The following is a 23,837-nucleotide window of genomic DNA, read 5'->3' on the forward strand; positions in this document are numbered from 1 at the left end:
ATCAATTACATATAATAACCACGTACCTTAATAGATGCCAATGAGACACGGTGCTTAATATGTTAGCACCACAGAGGAGGACTAAATGTGTCAGGGTCATGCCAACCCTTTACGGTGGAGGCTCTGTAGCGGGAGCCTCTGCGGAGGGACTGTGAACTCTCACCGGTCTCCAGAGTATCTCGTGATGACCCCCTTCTAGGTCTGGCCATACTACATTTCAATAATAAAAAAAAGTTAACCCTAAACAATTTCTAAAAAACTTAACCCTAATACTAAAATAATTTAACCCTAAAACCTAATCAATTCCAAATAATTTTGAACTTTAAACTTTCGAACTATTTCTAAGTGATTCTAATTATTTCAAACAATTTCAATCAAACAATTCAATAACCCCCACACGAGATTCAATAACCCGCAAAGCAATTTTGTGAACCTTAAATCCTAATTCTAAAATTTTTAAACAATTTCTAAATATCAACAATCACGCAATTGAATCGCAATTCAAGAGCATTTCAAGTGCAATTCAATCATATTGGAAAAATTAAGACGACTTACCCTAACTCATAACCCCTAAACCCACTATTCTATCCTAAATCCGCAATTCAATCGTATCGGAAAAATTAAGACTTACCAGAAATGAGGGGCGACCTTGTGAGAAAGAGATCGAGGAGAGAGTGGGGAGAGAGCGAGGAGGCAGAGAGGGGACTTCTAGCGGCGGCGGGCCTCACGGTGGGGTGCGGTTGGCGGCATTACGGCTGGCGGGCGGGGCGGAGGTGGCTGGAGACGGGTGGGGCGCAGGGTAAGGGTTTGAGTGATTTTTTTTTTGTTGTCTGTCGGGTTCGGGCGGAAGAGACGAGTTAAGTTTCTTATTTTAAAAAAAAAAGGGTAAATAATTAGACCGTTTGAATAGGAGCGGTTTGGTATGGACACTTGACCGTCCAACTAGGGGACGGTTTGGTGCTCAGAGTGGATCGGTTTGAATTTCAATTCCTTGCATTTTACACAGAGGTGGAAGTACGTGTAGGGAAAAGGGGTTAAGTTCTTATAAATTGATTTTTTTTTATTTAATTGTTTAAAATTTTCATTTTTTTTATAAATTCTTTACTGTTAGTCTTCTCATAAATTGAAATTACTTGAAAGTTACTTATTCAGCTCTCCAATATCAATTTTCTTGTTTTGCCCCTAATTTTACACATGTTATTTTGTAAAAATATAAGATGCTTTTCTTATCTTTCTAATTCATTGCTCGAGTCATTTATGTAAATTAATTTATTATGTAACAAGTATCCCAATTATATCTAAGAACTTCAGTTATATTTATATGGCTGATGTTAATTAATGGATTATGTATGAACTTTCTTATTATTATTATTTTTTTTTCTGCTTTACCCCATTCTCTTTGCATCAAATTAAATTGCTCATTCGCAGTCCTTTCAATTTTTTCAAAGAAGAATGACAGGCCAATCTACAACAAAAGATCGATATAATTTTTATTTTGGACAGTACTAATCGTAAAAGAATAAAAGAAGACATCCAATTAAGGAATCAACCAATTGTAGAAATTAAATAACAGAATGGTACGTGTTGCATGATAATATTACACAAACAACGATTGATGATAATTGCATTATAGAACATGAAAAAAATGAAAGAAAGAGGATAACGTACGTAACTTAATTAATTATATTATATTATATATATGCGCATGCAGGCAGTGGAAAGAAATGAAATATATATATATATATATATATATGAGACGAATAATATAGTAAAATAATGAATTAATTAATTAATTATCCTCTTGGGCTTCCCCCTCGTCGTCCTCGTCGTAATATTCTTCATCATCTCCAACCTCGGCAACTGCATCTTGGTACTGTTGGTACTCTGAGACGAGATCATTCATGTTGCTCTCTGCCTCCGTAAACTCCATCTCATCCATACCTTCTCCAGTGTACCTGCATGCATGATCCATGCGATAGATAGATAGATATTAATTAAATAGTAAATTTAATTAACAATGAATAATTCATATTACCAATGGAGGAAAGCTTTGCGGCGGAACATAAGAGTAAACTGCTCCGACACACGGCGGAACATCTCCTGGATGGACGTCGAGTTGCCAACAAAAGTGGCCGACATGGACAGACCCGTCGGTGGCACATCACACACGCTAGACTTCACATTGTTCGGGATCCACTCAACAAAGTAAGATGAATTCTTGTTTTGCACCGAGATCATTTGTTCGTCAACTTCCTTAGTGCTCATTTTCCCACGGAACATGGCTGAAGCAGTAAGGTACCGCCCGTGCCGCGGGTCCGCAGCGCACATCATGTTCTTCGAATCCCACATTTGTTGGGTCAATTCAGCAATGGAGAGCGACCGGTATTGCTGGGACCCACGCGAGGTGAGCGGGCTGAAACCCACCATGAAGAAGTGAAGACGCGGGAAGGGGATTAAGTTCACCGCCAGCTTGCGGAGATCAGAGTTCAATTGCCCCGGGAACCGGAGACAGCATGTCACTCCGCTCATTGTTGCCGAGATCAAGTGGTTCAGATCGCCAACTGCGCGCAAAATTAATTTAATTATTTTAACTAATGTTATCCAGACCAATTTATTTTAACAAACATATATGCATGTTATCACGTTGTACATGTAACGGGTAATTAACGAACAGATTAAAATTAAAGTACTAGAGAATTTAATAAATAATCAACTAAATTAATTTATATTATGCATAGTTAATTGAAAATTTAAAACTGGAAGCACGACTTGACCAACATGTGAATGTGATGCACGTACGTACGTCTAATTAATTTTTTGAATAATATATTAAAATGATTGATACGTACAGCTGGGATTGGTGAGCTTGAGGGTGCGGAAGCAGATATCATAGAGAGCTTCATTGTCAAGCACCATGCACTCATCGGCGTTCTCCACCAGCTGGTGCACCGACAGCGTTGCATTGTACGGCTCCACCACCGTATCTGACACCTTCGGCGAAGGGAATACCGAGAAGGTCATCATCATCCGGTCCGGATACTCCTCCCTTATCTTTGAAATCAACAGCGTCCCCATTCCTGATCCGGTCCCACCTCCCAGTGAGTGGCACACCTGAAACCCTGCATCAATATATAAATATATAATTCATCCATTTTAATTAATTATTTACTGTACTGCATGGTTGATAGCAGATTGGTAGATTAATTTGTTTTAGTTTTAATTATATGTAGTACAATTAGATCTGGATCCAGGTCACTTTCTATGGGTCTATCTGCTCTTTTTTGTTTTTGTTTTTGTTTTTGTATTCAGGTCACTACTCACTATCTAATCTATATATGCCATTGCAAATACAGACAAAAATATATAGTAAAACTTAATTAATTTTGACTTTTTACGGCTTTTTGGTAATTACCCGTGGGATGGGATAATCAATCTACCTAGCTAGCTAGCTAGCTACTTGCTAAAATAATTAACTAAACAGTATGACTTTTTTTGGCATGTATGTGATCGATACATGTGTGTTGCTGAATTTTATTGATTGATAACATAAATTAATGCCCATGCCCCCTTAGCCTGGACCTTAATTAATTAGTAGAGCTATATAGTATATCATTAATTCAAGGTCAGATCATATATGCTGGCTTAGTGCTGTTACGTTACGTACCTAGAATGGACATTAATTAATTATAACCGGCCGGGTAAAGATTTTAACAGAACAGTTTTTGCTTCATGCAGCCCATAAACATGTGCATCACAGCATCAGCATTGCTAGCTGCTTTAATTCTATATATCAGTGGGCTACACCACCAGTCCACCACTAAAGTCAAAACTTGTTTGTTAAAATTAATATTTACCCCACATGCATGTTAGTTACCAGGAACAATCATGCAACTACAATTACAAAATCTGATCGATCTGGATCGTTACCTTGGAGACAATCACAGTTCTCGGCCTCCTTCCTGACAACGTCCAGCACAGAGTCAATCAACTCGGCCCCCTCGGTGTAGTGCCCCTTCGCCCAGTTGTTCCCGGCGCCGTTCTGACCGAAAACAAAGTTATCAGGTCGAAAGATCTGGCCCACTGGTCCTGTCTTCAGAGCATCCATGGTACCAGGCTCCAGATCCACGAGCACTGCTCTGGGCACGTAGCGGCCCCCACTTGCCTCGTTGTAGTATACATTCACCCTCTCCAATTCGGTGGGGCATTTGCCTACGTAATTACCCCGGGCATCGATGCCGTGCTCCTCACACACTACTTCCCAGAACTTTCCTCCGATCTGGTTGCCGCATTGCCCGGCTTGTACGTGCAAGATCTCTCTCATTTTCTTTTGTTTTTTGTTTTGGTTGGAGAGGAGCTAGAGGGTGATTGAGAGAGAGAGAGAGAGACAGACAGGAGCTAGCTAGGCAAGGTTGTTGAAGGCGAAGGTGAAGTGTTTATGTATAGAACGTGCAGAGAAGAGAAGATGGGATATTTTTTGGAAGTCCGGATTCTCTGCATTACCTCGCCGTTTGAGTTTAAATCAGGACCGTCGATCAGAATTCAGACTAATTCGGTTCAAATTAAGAGATTAGAATTCAGACTTCAGACTAATTCGGTACCTTAATTAGGTAATATGAATTCGAAAGAAATTAATAAAACGCTTGAGTTGGATGCAAGTAAGGAATAATTAATGAGGAATATTGGAGGGTTAAGCTGCTTCATGTGAGCATGTTGTGGACTGTGACCGTTTACATTGTAGATAGGCTGGCAATGGCAATGGCATAATAATAATATAATATAATATAATATATAGTATATATACTGATTAATTTCTATATATAATTTGCCATTATTTTAATGTTATTCATATAATTTGCACGACTAACCAAAGATACAATTAATTTTATTTTTATTTTTTTAATTTTATTATAAAATAACATCATACTTTAGATTATTTAAATTGATCATGAAACTATTAATAGTTATAATCATAAAATTGGAATTGTTAATAAATCTTTAAGAAAAATATATAGTTTTCACGAATATCTTTATCTAATTAGAATTTTCCAAAACTATTCACATAATATAACCGAATACTCATTAAGTACATTCTCATGCATACCTGTAAGTATGGGTTCTCCATCCCATCAAATTCTATCTCACACAATATGTGACAAACGAACATGTGGTGAATATTTTCATATGCATGTGTATACAGATAAGATAAGGTAGTAAACAAAATAATTTCACTATATTAATTGCCACGGTTAATTACTCCTTTTTATTTAATAAAAAACGAATCCTAAATAATTGATTTGCTTAAAAAATAATGATACTAGCTAATGAGTGTTTGTCAGACCTCAATTTTTAACCGGAAGAAACATCAAATTAAATCCACTACTCTTAAAATCCCTTTCGACTAAAAAAGAAATTAGAGCATTAATAAAAGATGTACAAATAAGGGAAGAGAGAGAGATGGAATCTCTTCCCTCTTCTTTCTTTTATAGTTTTGATAATTAGCATTCTAATTTTTTTGAGAAAATGTTTCTGTCCACTGAGTTTTGTCCACCATCTGTCCACTACATTATCCATTCCGATTTAACTGTCTTCAACCGTCTCTCCGCTATCCACTTTATAACGGCCTATTTAAACACCGACGGACGACGGAACCTTCCTTTTTTTTGAATTTCATTTCCGATATTTTCAAATCTGATCTGATTTTCTTCGCATTTGGTGATTGCCTTCCTCTTTCGCGCGATGCTAGATTCATTCCATTCTCCATTCGCGATTGACTTCCTCTTTGCTCTTTCATTCAAACGATTGGCGAGCTCTCTTCCGTAGTTCGAAGCTAATTTCATTCAAAGGATTGGCTTCGTTCGACCATTTCTGGCTTCGTTCTGACTCAGTACGTCACTTATTTTTCGTTCTGGCTTCGTTTAATTTACTGACTTCGTAATCTATATGATTTTTTTTTGGCTTCGTTCAATTTACTGACAATTTCTGGCTTCGTAATCTATATGATTTTCTTCGTTCTGGCTTTGTATTTTTCTTTTGTCATTTATTTTTTGTTCAATTTATGATTTCGTTTTTAAGATTATTGACTCGATCTCGTTGTTTGAACATGATCGCCATGGAAGAGTGTTATTCAAATTTCTCCGCTCAGGTTTAATTAGATTGATCGTGCAGATCTGAACGGCCTCCTCTCCTACAGTCTATTTTATAATGATCACAATGGAACCTTCAATCGTGGAGCGCAATCGAATAGAAGTTATTTTTGTTGAAGAGCACGACAAAATTCAAATCTAGTAAGTTATTTATGTTGAATTTGTTATTTTCGTTGTATACAGTAACAGATCTAGCATTTCAAATGAAATATGGAGGAAAAAGATGATAGAGAGGCGATATGGAGTATTGATCTGTTCATTTTACTGTATTGCCCCGTTAATTTTACAGTATTCATCTTGTCATTTTACAATATTCATCTTGTGAAAATCTGGAGGAAATAGATGATAGAGAGGCGATATGGAGTATTAATATGTTAATTTTACAGTATTGTCTTGTTAATTTTACAGTATTCATCTTATCATTTTACAGTATTCATTTTGTGAAAATTTGAAAGAAAGAGATGATAGAGAGGCGATATGGAGTATTGATCTGTTAATTTTATAGTATTGCCCCGTTAATTTTACAGTATTCATCTTGTCATTTTACAATATTTCATCTTGTCATTTTACAGTATTAATCTTGTGGAAATCTGGAGGAAAGAGATGATAGAAAGGCGATATGGAGTATTGATTTGTTAATTTTACAGTATTTATCTTGTAATTTTACAGTATTCATCTTGTGAAAATCTGAAAGAAAGAAATGATAGAGAGGCTTCTTATTCATCCAAACAATATTCAATTGAAAATTATACTGTATACAAGATTCAATTTTACAGTTCTGCTAATTCAATTTTATAGTATACAAGATTCAATTTTACAGTATACAAGATTCAATTTTACAGTATACAAGATTCAACCCAGTGCGGATGCTAATAACTAACTCTAACTGCCAATAACTTCCTATAACTGTAATTTCCGAAAGTACAGTTTGAAAGTACATTTATTTTGTCATGTTGTGCAAGTTGCTATATTTTTCTAACTATCATGGGGCCACTTCAAATAGTTGCTGGATGTTTTGTGATTAACTGATATATTTTATGTGATATATTGTATAATTATACAGCATGTAGAAGTAATTTTACAGTATTCGCACAAGTTAAAGCTGTGGACAAATGGTGGACAAAAGGCTGTGGACAATTAGACGCTTCCAATTTTTTTATATTTATTCAATTTAATAGTAGAAAATTTATTTTGGACCAGATCATTATTCAGTTTTCGAATTCTACAACTCAAATTAACATTTTTAATATTTTCATTGACAGCCCAATATTTTACCTTTTAATTTAACATATCCAAAAATCAAAGTATGAAAACTAGTTTTTTCTACAGTTCAGATTATAGTACTGTTGGTTTGTACCATAATCTACTTGTCTGCTTGACTAGATTTGCAAAACATATATAAATTACATTTTACAATTTTTCTTCTTGAGACATTGTGCAGGTTTATGACAACAGAAGATTCAATAATTACACATCAAGGATGAATTAATAAACTGCTAATACAACATCAAAGATGTAAGACATTGGACAACAGAAGCATCATCCCAAGATTAGGATAATTAATCTGTAAAATTGGTAAAATAAGTTTGAGAATTAACTAAGTGAGGCCTACCATTACAATAGGTCAAGAACCGTTGTAACAGAATAAATAAATCCTCTACCAGTGTGTGACGGATTAATTCGGTGGAACCGTCACCGAACAACAGGACTTCCAGAGGATTTCCATTGTGGGAACCACCGTTAGGGTTCCCGGTGATCCAAACCAGCGTAAGTTGACATACCGTTATAATGGTCCAGGAACCGTTATAATGGTAGAGCCAAATTACTTTATTTTTCTCAGCTCTCTATAAATAGCAGCAATACCAAGGTTTGGAAAAGAACTCTAGCTGCCCCTAACTTCAATATTACAAATTTTCAGATCTGGAGAAAGTTGTTGTTGCTTGTGCATATCAACTTCAATATACACAATTAATCTCAAGCTTATTCAACTAATACACAAACTCTTAGAGTGATACTGCGAGATCAACATTTTACTTCTGAGCCTTAGTTGCTTGCTTTGTTATCCTTGAGCCTTTAGTGCTCATGAGCCAATTCCGTGCTTAGGCTGTGTGACTTCCCAGAAGATTGTAAGGGCTCACCAGTTCCACCTTGTACTTCATTTCTCATTGGGTAAAGAAACTTCATTTCTCATTGGGCAAAGAAAGGCACGCCATCTCGAAGGTCACGGGCCTCGAAGACGTAGGCATTAGTGCTGAACTCCGTAAACAACTCTTATATTAAGTGTCTCTAAACTCTACTTTTTACTTTATTATTTTATATTTTAGTTTAGTACCAAGTTATTCAAGTTTTCGCCAAGAATAATTCTAAGACACATTAGGGACTTATAACTTAGATTAAAAGTTTAAAAATATCCTATTCACCCCTATAAGTGCCTTTGGACCAATAAATACTATAATATTTTCAGAGTTGAAACTAATTTATTTGCATAATTCAAACTTGCAAAAATCAAAATTTTAATTAAGCTTCATCTTGAAAATTTTGCATTTGTTCATTTCAAATTTGTATGAATTAAATTGTCCAATCTAACATCATTTTTATAAACTTCAAAATTTCTCATTCGAATTTTTATTTTTTATAATTTAAAAATTTGTGCAGATTTAGTCGATTCAGATATATAATGTTTCCATAAAGTTTACCCGCTTCTAATTGTTTTGTTATAAATCTGTAAAAAACGTTAATATATCAAATGTGAACATATATAATAAGTTAAGCCAAACAATGAAATTTTAAATGTAAAATTGTAAAATTATAGAAACTTGAAATTTGGTATAATTGAACGTATCATTTTATACGTTTTGAAATTTAAGATTTAGTATAGGCTTTAGAAGTTCAGTTAAATAAAATTAAGTAACACGTACAAGGTCAAATTATAAAATTTGAAACGGAATAATAAAAATTTATACTCCAGAATTATTAAATATATAAATTACAAAATGTTAATTATCTAAATTAATATAATTATAATTTTAGTAGAAGAAGAGTTAAAGGGAGGGGAGAAAAAAATATTGAGTTTATGGACACAAAAGGATATTTTGTCTTATCTTTTCAAAAGAAAGATCATTTTATTAACCCAAATTAATGACCAGTTGTAAATATGGGATGAGATAAATTTTTAATGTGTAAGGAGAAATAAGTAAACGGATCGCTATGAATTAATTCAATTTTAATGTGACAAATTATATAGAAGTTTGTGTGGTGAACATGTTTTTAACTGAATTTAGACTTATACAAATAAAATAGATGTATTTAATTAAAAGAAGACAATTTATGTGATTGGAGGGCTGATATTTAATTCAAAAATTAATCTTTCAATCTCAGCCATTGACAGATCAGAACAACTACGTGCATAATATAAGAATGAAGATGTAGCAAGAAGTGGAGAAAATGCTTCTTAATATTAACTACTGAGTTATCACGAGAAGGGGGACAATGATCAAACAAATGCAGGTAGCGCTCTGGAGGGTCGGCCTTGGTGCTGGATAGTCAGGGCGACCGCCTTGGGTCCCAAAATTCAAGAGGGCCCCAAAAGAAAAAAAAAATTCCATATATTAAAATAAATTAATCTGTATATATTAAAAATAAATAAAATATTAGAGCTCAAACTTTGAATATATAAATGGTCCAAACTTTTCTATAAATAGGTATGATTTATTGGCATATCAATAATTTTTTTGTATATATCAGTATTGTAAATAACGGTATGCGCTCGTCGAACGGACAAGATACCATCAAGCGATTAATCGGTATGCGACCGATTAATCAGAATTATGCGAATAATTTTGTTTTTTTTATTAAAATTATGTGTATATATTTATAGTTTATTAAAAAAATAATTTATTTAACTCATCAAACTTATCAAATAAACTTAATTTAACTTAGTTCTAAGACAAAAACTTTACATGTGTAAGTAACACATGTATTTAATGAAAAAATAAATTTGAGAATTAAGCGTTTGCAATACTGATAATATATTATTTGAAAGACATGGAACATTCCAACATAAAATCGCTAAATTTAGTTTGTAATAACAACTTAATTTGATATATGAGCATGATGTACTAATTGAAAAATTACATCAGTAAGTCAGAGAAATATATGGTATATAAATAATAGATGAATTAATCAATTAATTCAAAACAAGTAAGAAGAACAAACATATATAAAAAAAATGGATGTATAGCCAAGCACAAATAAAACTGCAATACATGATTTATGAAACTTATTATCACACAGTCACAAAAAAAACAATGTAAAAATAAATAATCACTGGAATAAACGGAAATAAATAGCAATAAACATAAATAAACGAACGATCAAACAAGAATAAACGGAATAATTGGGAATAATCGGCTGATTAATCAGAAAAATTCACTAATAGACCTCCAATAAGTATATTCATAACAGTTTGACCGCCATTAACGATATAATCAGCCGTTAAGATTGTTTTTACAACACTGGTATATATAAAGGGCTCAAGATTTTCTTTTGCCCCGGACCCCAAAATCTTCAGGACCGGCCCTAGTACTCTGTTTTATTATTTGGAGAGAAAAGCGCAAAAGAGCCTTCACTGACAAAGACAAACCGATGACCTTGCTGGTTATAGAAATTAAACAAGAAATTTTCATGTGATTTAATATTTGGTAGAGGATCAGTGCAAATGTGTATCTTTAATTTCTTTTTATTTTTTCTTTTCTTTTCTTTACTATTTTCTGTTTTATTTTAATTTTGTAATAAACTGACACTTCTTGTGTCTTTATCAATGAATGAAATCTGGAGACTTGATCTCCATATTTTGTTTTTAAAAAAGAAAAAAGTTAGAAATTGTTTAAAAAAAATATTCATAAGATTGTTTTATCGTATTTTGACATTTTTTATGAGTTGTTTAGAGTGAGCATTAATAACAAGATCTACTTTTCAGCACAAGACTATTTTTTGAAGTCCCTAAATTACAAAGAGTAAGAAATGCCAATAGTGAGATTTTCTATAATTTCATTCCAGTAAGAAAATCATATTTGCCATGGAATCTTTTTTCACAAAAAAAATATTTTAAAAATTCAATTTCAAAATTAATTTTCCAATTGATCAAAATGGTATCATCATCATGTGGAGTTAATATTTAAAGATAGAAATATTTAGGAGTTAATATTTAAAGATAGAAATATTTAAGAAAACATGGTATTAAATATTATTGGAAACAAGTGGGACAGATTAAGATAAATTTTGTTTACGGCCCAATTTTTAACTCAACCTGGACTAATAACAAAGCGGGTTGAATTGAATGAAATTAACAAATATTATGATTAAGATATGTTATTTTTATTAAGAGCAAGCAATTAGCCATCTCGACCTTTGATGCAAAATGGTACTCCTGTATCAGTTTTCTGATACAGTGGCAGTATGTACTATATATGTAGCTTTTGATTTGTGTGCATGCTGAAACTAACAAATAACAATACCTGCTGCTGGGTTTTCTATTATATTGGTAGCTTGTTGATAGTTTAAAAAAAAATACACGACACATAAACCATATATGTGTGTGTGTGTGTGTGTGTGACAAGTTAATCTAAACTGTCCAACATGACATTATTTATAATATTAATTGAACATGGCATTAATTCATCTTTAAGAATCAACAAGCTGGAACTAAAATTTTAGAGTAATGAGCAGCAGCTGTATGAAAGGCTATTTAACGCGTTGGCACAGAAGAACAGAGGGGTTGAAGCAGACTAGACTATACAATAATACAAATACAACAATTAAGAGAGTGCGGGTGAGCTGGAAACGAAAGGCGAGAGGTGAGATGCAGATGCGACATCTCACACATCACACATAATGAATGAATGATGAAATGAAATGGGTTGTTGGATGGTCTCCTTCCTTCCTATCTCATTTTGATTTTTTATATATTATTATTTAATTAATTAAGTGAAGTATGCATATTTTTAGAATAACAGTTATGTGAAGTATGCATATTTTTAGAAAAGGGAGACTATGGTACAATGTAAAGCGTGGATTGGTCCATACTATGCAGTGGCAGACTCAAAGAGAGGCAGGGTAGACACTTGCTTCCCCCCTGGATTGAAATAATACCTACTCCTGAATTCAATTCATGACTCAGTAGAAGAAAATTGTACAGAAAAGAAAGTCAGGCCAGACTAATTCGCGTAAAAGAAAAAAAAAACAGTTTGATTTGCTGCTTCACTCAGAAGAATCATTGATTTGCTAGGAGAAAAAATAGGTCCACATATCGTGGCGTGACTAGTCACATCATGACTTAGATCACGTGTTGAGCACGAGACAAGTCAGATTTATCTGTATCATGCCATGTGATGACCAAATTAGGAATGATTGTCATGACATGTGAATAGTCACAACAAGTTAGTCACGCCTTAACCTTATGTGACCGATCACGTTTAACTTTTTTTTTCATAATTTAAGTTAGTTTATTTAAGATTTGTCATTCGATCAAAATCGGTCCTAATTACACGTGACCATGTGTCGTGCTATGACCAAATCTTTCGCGTGACATGCCGTGTCGTGCCAAATTTTCGAAAGATATATATGATCATTTACATGAATAGTCACAGCACGAGACATGCGAGTTACAACACGTGACCTACACACGTGTCATGTTGTGCCGTGATGTATCCGATTGTGTCGTAGCTTTTCTAGATCTCTATCGCTACTCCGCTCCGATTCATCAAGAAAAAAATTATTGTACTCTTGTCAATATTTTGTGCTTACTCCTGATCAAAATCCTGAATCTACTCCTAATACTATGGATCAATATCTCCTTTCCGAAAATTTAAATAATCAATCTAAACCATTCAACATGATCTTCATATAAAAATGTACTTGTAGATTAAACTTTTACATTTATTTACAATTTTTTCCACCTATCTAGAAATCATAGACCACTAAAAAGTAATGATTTTATACTTATTTAAGAAATAGTAAACAAATTAACAAAAACTATAAAATTTAAATCGTAAATACATTTTATATAAATATTATGTTTAACGGTTCATATGAATTATTTAAATTTCAAAACAAATATATTGATGTATATTGCATACCACCAATTCGCTCATTGCAGAGTACCATGACATCACTTTTTTAAGAATACGGTTTAAGGAATGCATAACATAACATAAAATGGAAAAAGAGGAGGGATTCAATTATACTCTTTTTTGGTGACACCGGATTATACTCTATATTTTCGAAATTCAAACAGTTAATCTAAAATGTTCAACATGATAGATATGTTAAAATGTGCTTGCAGATCAAATTTTACATTTTTTTTGAATTTTTTACTATTTATTAAGATGAGTACAAAAATTCAATGGTTTGAATATAGCGATTTTGTTAAATACTTAATAAATAGTAAAAAAATTCCAAAAAATGTAAAATTTAATCTGCAAGCACATTTTAATATATTCTTATGCTGAACGGTTTGGATCGACTATTTGAACTTTGAAAGCTTTATAAATAGAGAGTGTAATTCGGTGTCACAAAAAAAGTGTAATAAAAAAATATTTATTCTTAAAGAGTTAACTATTTATGAAAGTGTGTAACCAGCTTGAGGCTTGAGAGGCTTGAGGTGATGTTAAAATTGGAATATGCGATCTGAAATGATTAAAAGGATGTTGTTGGGGGAAAAGTAAACTAATTTTAAGGAAGCGAGCGCCGAGCGATGAGGAATAATTCTGCAATGTGGGCCCCATAGCAGATGCAGACCGCCTAATTATTGGATCCATGTGTCTGTCGGTTCCCCCAACCCCAATAATTGCTTCAATGTCATCGGAATCCGATGCTACAATCAAATGAATAAACAAACAAACAAACAAAGCCTAGCTATTCTTTTTTCCCTAATCAACATATCATATTAATTTAAAAATAGATAAATATTCAAGTTTAGATTAATGAATCAGATTAGTATAACACTAGTGTTATTTCAAACTAAATAACATCACATCTTAAATCATTAGATCTGCTTTAATATTCATACAAAGTAGAGCGCTCCATCAAAGAAATAGAAACGGAAAAAAAAAAATCTAAAATTGAACCATCCGTTAGCTCTTTCGTTACCACCACATCTTAAATCATTAGATCTACTTTAATATTTATACAAAGTATAACACTAGTATATTAGGTTGGATTAGTGAATTTTTTAAGCAATTTTATATTTTAGCTAAACTTGACTTTCGCCATTTCTTGTATCCTGTACTTGGTTAAATTATGAAATAAAATATTTTCTTGCAATTATATATATATTCTTTGATTCACGTTACATTAGTATTTGTTAGATTATTTTTAAACCTCATCCAATTTTTAACCAAAATTAAATCTAACCCTCAGTTCAATTTGATGATATGTATTAGAATAAATAATTAAATTTATTTAAATTTAATGGTTAATACAATTACTTTACAATTTTTTCAAGTAAAATTTCTCAAATAAATATCCATACAATCCAAATAAAGTTGTTTGCTAAAAAAAAAAAAAATAAATACATGAGAAAAGTAAATGATCAATGGAGAACATGTATATATGTATATATACAGAAAGAAAGAGTCTGATCACTGGAGACTAATGACAGTCGGTTATGATCATTTTATATCAACATACTCACAGGTCAAAATGTTATGTAATGGTACAGATTAGTAGAGTAATGAAAAAATTAAATAAATTACAATCATAATAAATAGAATGTTAAACTGTAAGAAAATGACAGTCTAGTGACCAGTTGATTATCTCTCTCATGATACTGATACACATACGTAAAAAAGATAAGTAAATACAAATTGTTGCATGAGGCAGATTCCTCTTCTATTAATCATTCATTTTCCATTTCTTTATTTAAATAATTGTTGAGTACAAAATTATTTTAGTAGGTTTCAACAGAAAAAAACTATAACAATTTGTACTGGTATAATGAATGTCAGGAACTGGTACAGTGGTTGCGTGGCTGGGACGAATGCGCGGCTTAAGTGAAGTAGCGAAGGTTAGGGCTAGGGTGAATGAGGAAAGATGAGGCGGGTGAGGCAAGGGTTAGGGGCCTTAGGGCGAGGGTGCGGCTGAGGCGAGCGCGACTGAGGGCAGCGGAGGGCTAGGGCTAGATGAGAGCGAAGGAGAGAGAGCGTGTGGGTTGTCTAACGAAGGCGCTAACGGAGGGTTCTAACTTCTAAGACCTCTTCCGTCTCTATCCCCACTTTTATTGATCAAGCGCTTCATTTTGTACGAATATTAAAGCAGATCTAATGGTTTAAGATGTGGTGTTATTTAGTTTGAAATAACACTAGTGTTATATTAGCCTGACTCCAGATTAATTAGTAAACAATTAATTCATATTGAAGTTCATACAGTCCATAAATTATTTCTCAAAATAAATTAGCAATTAGAAATTAATATTTTTTGCCAACATGAAGATAATCTCAGAAGATAAAAAAAAACCTTCTATTTATAAATTACAAATAAAATTGCCACCTAGGACTTCAAATTAAAAATAAAATCACTAATGACGATTAGGCTTTCATAATTAAAATTTGAAAATAGTTTCATAAAAGGACAACATAGATCTCTAATAACTAATATTATATTTAATGTGAAAATCAATCTTTAATCTAGTGATAAAGGCAATGTTTTCTGCATGAGAGGTTGTATGTTTGAAATTTAGATGAAAAAATTCTAGTAGATATTAAATAATTGGATAATTTGATCTCCAAACTTTACTAAAAAAATATTATATTTAATACTTTATTAATTTCTGAATTGACGTAATAGGTGAATTGGAGAGAGTACTCTCATCGAGTACCTTCAAAATTCCTGCACACTATTTAAAGAAATTATGTACTATAGTTCTCCACTAATTATATGGTTCCCATTAATTATTATTCTAAAATTCTTGCAACACTCTTGAAAAATAAAATATTAATAATTTGATGCGTAATTTGTTATGATTATCATTTTTTCAGTCCTCAATCGTCCTCGCATCAACCTTCCTCTAATAAAGTAGTGGGGACCCGTATCACCGCATCAACCTTCCCCAATCGTCTCTGCGTCAACCTTCATCTAACAGAAATAGTTGACCGCATAGGTATAAATACTTCAGTGCATAGGTATAAATATTTTCAGTACTTGATATTAATACTTTCAGACGTCATCTATTGTCACATGTAAAAAGTATTTGCAAATATAGGTATAAATACTTGCATGACGGCGAGTCTGAAAGTACGTCATCATGGATTTTATTTGAAAAAAAAACTTGCGTAGAAGACGTTTGTGGTTTTAGATTTGTAAAATTTCTCATGGATCGTCAGAAATATGAACGAGATTGAACAGAGAAAAAAGAACCCACCCCTAAAATCGTGTATGGTCCCTCAATGTAATTTGAGTGGTCCCCCACAGGTAATTATAATGCGGGTATGTTTGAGATATTTGATTGAGAAGATAATTATTTACGTTAAAATTGTTTACCTCATAAGTATAAATACTTATGTGAATAAGTATAATGTTGTAAAATTAAAATAAAGTTGCAACAAAAGTAAAGTAAATAACAAGAGAGATAGAGGGAGGAATAATATAATTTTATTCTCCACTATTGTATATAATATATGTGTTCATTCTCCATTTACAAAACCTCTATTTATAGGCTAGAAAGATATGTTACAATAATAAAGGAGAAAATAAATGCCCATAGTAGTGGAGGTAGTGGACAATGAAATGAGAGTTAATATTGGAGGTTATAGATTGAACATCCACATAAATATATTTTATAACACTTTTCCTTTGATGTTCATATTTCATTATACGCTGTTAATATAATACTTCAGGATCAATATTTACATGATACTTCAGGACTATGTACTGCCCCATTAAAAACCTTACCAAGAAAAACCCATTTGGATAAAAACTTGGTTAAGGAAAAAAGAGTACAGTGTGTATAATGCTTTCCCTCATTTTGATATTTTGAATATCCTTCAATCGATGTAGACCTATCTTCTTTGTGAGTTGTACAAAAATCTTTGTCGGTAAAGATTTTGTGAATAGGTCTGCCAGATTGTTGATTGATCGGACTTGGCAAACATCTATTACACATTCCTTTTGTAGGTCATGTGTCGAAAAGAACTTTGGTGCAATATCTTTAATTCGGTCTCCTTTGATATATACTTCTTTGATTTGTGCAATACATGTTGCATTATCTTCATATAGCGGAGTAAGATTTACCTTGATGTTTTAAAGTCTGCATTTTTCTTGAATATTTTGAATCATTGAACGTAACCAAACACATTCTCGACCCACCTTGTTTAAGGCGATCAGTTCGGTGTGATTTGAAGATGTAGCTGTAAGAGTTTATTTTGTCCATCGCCATGAAATTGCAGCTCCACAATAGGTGAATACATATCCTGATTGAGATAGTGCTTTATGTGGATCCGATAAATATCCCGCATCTGCATATCCAATTAAATTGGATTTTGTATCCTTTTGATAGTATAACCCCATATCTCTAGTTCCGCAGAGATACCGAAATACTTGTTTAATTCCATTCCAATGTCTTCTGGTTGGTTTGGAACTATATCTTGCTAACACATTTACTGCAAATGCAATATTGGGTCTCGTATTATTTGCAAGATATAATAATGCTCCGACTGCACTTAAGTATGGTACTTCAGGACCAAGTACTTTTTCATTATTTTCTTGCGGGCGAAAATGATCATTTTTTGCATTTAGCGATCGTACGACCATTAGTGTGATCAAAGGAGGAGCTTTATCCATATAATCTCTTTAATACTTTTTCAACATAATTTAATTGATGGATAAATATTTTATTCTTTAGACGTTCGATCTGCAGGCCGAGACAAAATTTTGTTACACCAAGGTCTTTCATTTCAAACTCATTCTTCAACAATTTTGCAGTATTCTCAATCTCTTCAGGAGATCCAATAATGTTTAAATCATCAACATACACTGCAATGATTGTGAAACCTAGATTTGATCTTTTAATTAAAACACATGGACTAATTATATTATTTTTATATCCTTCTTTTAAAAGGTACTCACTCAGTCGATTATACCACATTCGACCATATTGTTTTAGTCCGTATAAAGATCTTCTTAATTTTATAACATCTCTCTAGATTTTGACTTATATGCTTCAGGCATTTTCAATCCTTTTGGGACTTTTATTTTCAAACCTAGATTTGATTCTTTTAAACTAAAAATAAATATAATAAAAAATTTAAAGGAAATTTAAATTAATGAAATATATAATAATTAATCACACAAATTACTTACATGATTACTTAGCAACTTCTTCCGAGTAAGTCGTGTTGATAACATGTTGTAAAATTAAAATAAAGTTGCAACAAAAGTAAAGTAAATAACAAGAGAGATAGAGAGAGGAATAACATAATTTTATTCTCTACTATTGGATATAATATATGTGTCAATTATTCATTTACAAAATCTCTATTTATAGGCTAGAAAGATATGTTACAATAATAAAGAACAAAATAAATGCTCATAGTAGTGGAGGTAGTGGGTAATGAAATGAGAATTAATATTGGAGATTATAGATTGAACATCCATATAAATATATTTTATAATATATAAATATTTTTTGTATAGGTATTAACATTTTAGAAAAAAAAAATTAGCGTTGGAGATTTTGTGGTCTCTCTAAATAATTATGGTAATTATAGATACAATAAGAATAATGTAGCGTGAATACTGTTATCGGCTTTCAAATGACTAATTTAGAGTTAACTCACGTCGAAACCTCATCTTGCTTTGACGTTATAGTTTTCCGATTTTATTCGTAATTTATTTAAATAAGAGAATCAATTTAAGTGTTAACCCAGATTTCTTTTCTTATGAAAAAGTTGTCTTCTTCTATTTGTGATTTTATAGGGGTTTTGGTAAAATCTGCTTACCTGATAAAAATGATTTTCTTTTTCATGAAATGGTAAATAAAATAAAAGGGATAATAACATGTCTTTTTTGTTTTTTGTTTTGTTTGTGAAGTGACATACATACTTTCATGCTGTCGGTGATGCGTAGATGTACGTATTGTCCGTAAATTGTTGTTAAATATTTTTCATATAAAGCTGCCTAATTAACAGGAAAATAGACCTGAACCAAACATTTTAGGTAAAGTTTTAACACCAAGTCCCAAGCATAATCGGGCTGAAAAAAATGAATTATACATGATATGATAGGAGGGTTTTTACTTTTTAGGCTCCCAGTGGTCCAATAACTTACGACCCAATTAAAACCCAACTGTTTGGTAATGGGTTCAAATTAAATAATAGTTGGTACGTCTTTCTATCTAAAAAAAAAAAAAAAAAAAAAAAAACAAGTGAGAAATTCTTGGCTGGAGATGGAATTTGCGTCTTTCACATAACGTGTTATATAATAAATATTAAACCCATATTTTTGAATTGTCTGCGCTGTGGACGATGAAATCCACATTAATTAATTTTATATTTGAAAGAAATTCATATACATATATGCGTGTATACATAATTAAGATCCGGGTCCAACATTGCCGCTCATGTCAAGTCTCAAGACCAGAATATATTTATATATATTATCACATTTTGATTTTGTTTTTATATGAATCAATAACTTGAAAAATTAACGTCTAGAAATTATCCACATTTGTATACATTTTTACAAGCTCAAGATGACAATCAAAACAAAGTTGAAATGCTATAATTTTTTACATGTGCATAGATAAAATGATATAATTCATATCCAACGGTTTTATTTTGAATTTTAAGATTTAAATTTTGAATTATTAAAGTTTTAAAAAATAGAGACATGATAGAGGCACAAAAAATGAAAGCATTTGAACTCTCCTCTATTTCAAATGCATACTAATTAATTCACTTACAATTAATTATGGGAGCTAGTCGAGCCTATATAACATATATAACACAGTTGAAAGCAATCATAACAGACGAAATTAAGTTCGATCCGAGAATTAATTAATGTATGAAATTAAGATGTGGAGAGGTACATTAATTATTTATACTATAAATTAAATTAATTATATAATGAAACTAGTGGGCTATATCACAGCCCCTCCATCGATCGTTTTCTATATATATCGTTTTCTATATATACTACAGATATCAATAATTTCAACCATAATATCTTTAATTTTCTATATGTTGAAAATTCATATCCTACTTTTGAGAAAATTAATTATATATGTTGAAAATTCCTCATACTTATTCTCTGGTCCATTAATTAATTCTCGCGCATACTTGGAGACCAAAGTTTACATTTTTTTTTTGAATTTTTTACTATTTATTAAGCCACTTTGAAAATCATTGATCCAACGGTAGCTTCTTTTGTTAAGCCACTGTTGGATCAGCGATTTTCAAAGTGGAATGGTTTGAATTAACAATTTAGACTTTGAAAATATAAAAAATGGTTGTGGTAACTTGTTGTAACTCAAAAATTGTTGTAACTTTTTTTTGAAAGAGAAACATGGGAGTCTAGCTCCCAGATTCCATTAAAATGGACACCAGAGGTGTCAAGAGGTACAGTGTTCATAAGTAAATCAAGAAAAGAAAAGGAAATGCAAGAAAATTGAAATTAAGCTACAAAACATAGCTCTGCGCATGGTTACTCTCCTCGCCTTAGTATATTCCAACTAGTGTACTCTTGACAGATCTCATCCCCCACTGCCTCAACGTTCTTCCTCTTATCCTGGAATAGCCGCCTACATCTCTCCTTCCATAGGATGAAGCAAAAGGCCAACTGCATATGCCTTACCTTAGTATGCTTTGAGAAGAGGATTACGGCTCTGAAAGACCCCCTTTGAAATAGCTAACAACTGCTAAGTTCCGGCATCTTCACCGTGATTTCCCTTCTCAGCAGGCTTGTAAACTCGCAAGTATGAAAGAGATGTCTCACTGACTCAGCTTCCTTTCGACACAAGTAGCATATGTTGGGCAACTCCCATCCCTTCCGGGTGAGGTTGTCCGTTGTTAAAATCCTGTTCTTAATAGCAAGCCAGCCAAAGATTAGGATTCTTAGAGGTGCTTTGAGTTGCCAAATTTTTGCATTACAGCTCTCAATAAATGGCCCACTTGCCATTGCCTCGTAAGATGTTTTAACCGTAAATTTTCCATTCAATCCCCACTTCCAACTAAGCTGATCCGATTCCTCCTGACTCACTAGGTATGCGCTAAGCTCCTGCATTAATGCAGTACTTTCTTGCTCAGCCTGGATCGATAGCTGCTGGGATACATTCAGATTCCATTGACCCCCACTTCGAGCTTGCTGAACCGTCATATTTTTTTCTTGCGCATGACTGTATAGCTCTGAGTACCTATTGCAGATCGCCCCACTAAGCCAATCATCGTTCCAGAATCTTGTATGACTACCTTGCCCCGATCTATAGGTGATGGAAAATTCGAAAAAGACCTTAACTTGCTTTAACCCCTGCCATAAGGGAGTAACCTGTTTGAGATCCCATGGTCTGATGGTTTTGTTGTAACTTGATCCCTCTAGCTCATATATATAGAGAGATAGGCTAATATACAATCGATTATTTCTAGCCTCCCGTACAATCAAGTCGTTTTGAATTAATTAAGATGAGGAGAGGTACATTAATTATTTATACTATAAATTAATTATATAATGAAACTAGTTGGCTATATCGATCACAGCCCCTCCATCGTTTTCTATATATATCACAGATATCAATAATTTCAACCAGAACTTTAATTTTCTATATGTTGAAAATTCATATCCTACTTTTGAGAAAATTAATTATATATGTTGAAAATTCCTCATACTTATTCTCCGGTCCATTAATTAATTCTCGCGCGTGTTCTTCCAGTTGACAAGTTTGAATTCGTCAATGCAAAAGCAAATAAATACTAGAATATAGATCCCTTGAATCCTTTAATTTTTCACCAATTAAAAGTTAAAACTATCACCATTAACCAACCTTGGAAAGAAAGAGAGAAAGAATACATGGACATGCAGGCAAACAAAGAGAATGTAAGCATAGTTGTGGTGCCTTTCCCTGCACAAGGTCACCTGAACCAACTCCTCCACCTTTCCATTGTCCTCTCCGGTCACGGCTTGACTGTGTGCTATGCAGCCCCCGCAACCCACATCTACCAAGCAAAGTCTCGCATTGAAGGTTGGCATGCTTCCGCCATCGACTCAATCCGTTTCCATGAATTACCTATCCCTCCATTTGCATCCCCTGCACCAAACCCCAATTCATCCCTCTTCTTCCCGTCTGACGTCGAGCCCCTGCTTAACGCGTTTGAGCATGTACGACCTCATTTAGCTGATCTTTTACATTCCTTGTCCATCTCTTCGCGTCGTGTCGTGGTCATATCAGACAAATTTGTTTCCTTTGCAGCATCAGAAGCTGCTGCACTCCCCAATGGCGAGTCGTACAATTTCCAGTGTGTACCGCCTTCAATTGGTTTACAGTGGGAAGGTCAAGATAGTCCAGCTGGGGCCTTACTAAGATCATTGGGCCTTAGTGCACCATCAACGGATGATTGCTTATCAGAAGAATTTGTTGCGTTCATTACCCGAAGCGAGAGACCGGAGTACTCTGGTATACTCATAAACAGTTGTCGTTTGATAGAAGGAGAGTTCCTTGACTTCCTTATGAAACAACAACCAGATTTTATTGGAAAGAAGGTGTTTGCCATAGGTCCACTGAATCCAACTGTTATAAGTACAGATCAAACAACAAGGCCAAGGCCAAGACCAAGGCATCACTGCTTGGATTGGCTTGACAAACAACCTCCTGCTTCAGTTCTTTATGTATCGTTCGGGAGTAATTCATCTATCTCCGACGACCAAATCCAAGAGTTAGCTATTGGATTGTTAAACAGCGAGCAACGGTTTGTTTGGGTGTTGCGGGAAGCTGACTTTGGTGATGCCTTGATCACTGAGAGGGAAGACGGTCGGAAAAAGAAATTGCCTGCGGGTTTCATGGAAAGAATTCATGGCAAAGGGATAGTAATTGGAGATTGGGCACCGCAGTTAGAGATATTGTCGCACAAAGCAATTGCATGTTTCATGAGTCATTGTGGATGGAATTCATGTATGGAATCTATTAGCATGGGAGTGCCAATGTTGACATGGCCTATGCACTCAGACCAGCCATGGAATTCAGTGTTAGTGTCAAATTATTTGAAGGTTGGGGTGATTGTTAGAGATTGGGACCGTCGAAAAGAGGTTTTGCTTGCGGAGGAGATAGAGAAGATTATAAAACAAGTGATGGATTCTGATTCTGAATCTGATAAAGGAAAGGAGATCAAACGGCGTGCAAAGGAATTAGGAGAGGCTGTCAGGCAGGCAGTCGCCGATGGTGGCTCTTCTAATGCTGAGTTGATTTCATTTATTAATCATATTACACGATAGATAGGGGCATGCATTTATTTTTCAAAATGTTATATATTCTGAAACAAAACAGCACGACTTATAGTTATATACCCGATTTTAATTCATAGAAATAATTAGGAGAAGGTCATGTTTAAGAAATATATATATATCCTCACATGTGTCATGTGTTGAGAAAATTGTACTAATTAAATTTATCTGTGTTCTGTCCTTTCCTATGCAAATCACCCCCTAATTCAATTC

General features: G+C 33.4%; 2 protein-coding genes across 2 annotated transcripts; one reads left to right on the forward strand and one right to left on the reverse strand.

The window, feature by feature from the left end:
• Positions 1-1,550: 1,550 nt before the first annotated feature.
• On the reverse strand, positions 1,551-4,441 carry LOC144570778 (tubulin beta-7 chain-like). Its single transcript, XM_078320453.1, has 4 exons — positions 3,928-4,441; positions 2,850-3,119; positions 2,036-2,561; positions 1,551-1,955 (listed from the first exon to the last, which is right to left on the reverse strand). Exons 1-4 carry the CDS (start codon positions 4,319-4,321, stop codon positions 1,790-1,792), a joined length of 1,356 nt encoding a protein of 451 aa, XP_078176579.1. The 5' UTR covers positions 4,322-4,441; the 3' UTR covers positions 1,551-1,789.
• A 17,745-nt stretch (positions 4,442-22,186) lies between these two features.
• On the forward strand, positions 22,187-23,710 carry LOC144570795 (cis-zeatin O-glucosyltransferase 2-like). The gene has a single exon (XM_078320454.1). The coding sequence runs from the start codon at positions 22,197-22,199 to the stop codon at positions 23,613-23,615; it is 1,419 nt and encodes a 472-aa protein (XP_078176580.1). The 5' UTR covers positions 22,187-22,196; the 3' UTR covers positions 23,616-23,710.
• Positions 23,711-23,837: the final 127 nt, after the last annotated feature.

Source organism: Carex rostrata, chromosome 2, assembly GCF_964058835.1.
Source record: "Carex rostrata chromosome 2, lpCarRost1.2, whole genome shotgun sequence".
Taxonomy (NCBI): Eukaryota; Viridiplantae; Streptophyta; class Magnoliopsida; order Poales; family Cyperaceae; genus Carex; species Carex rostrata.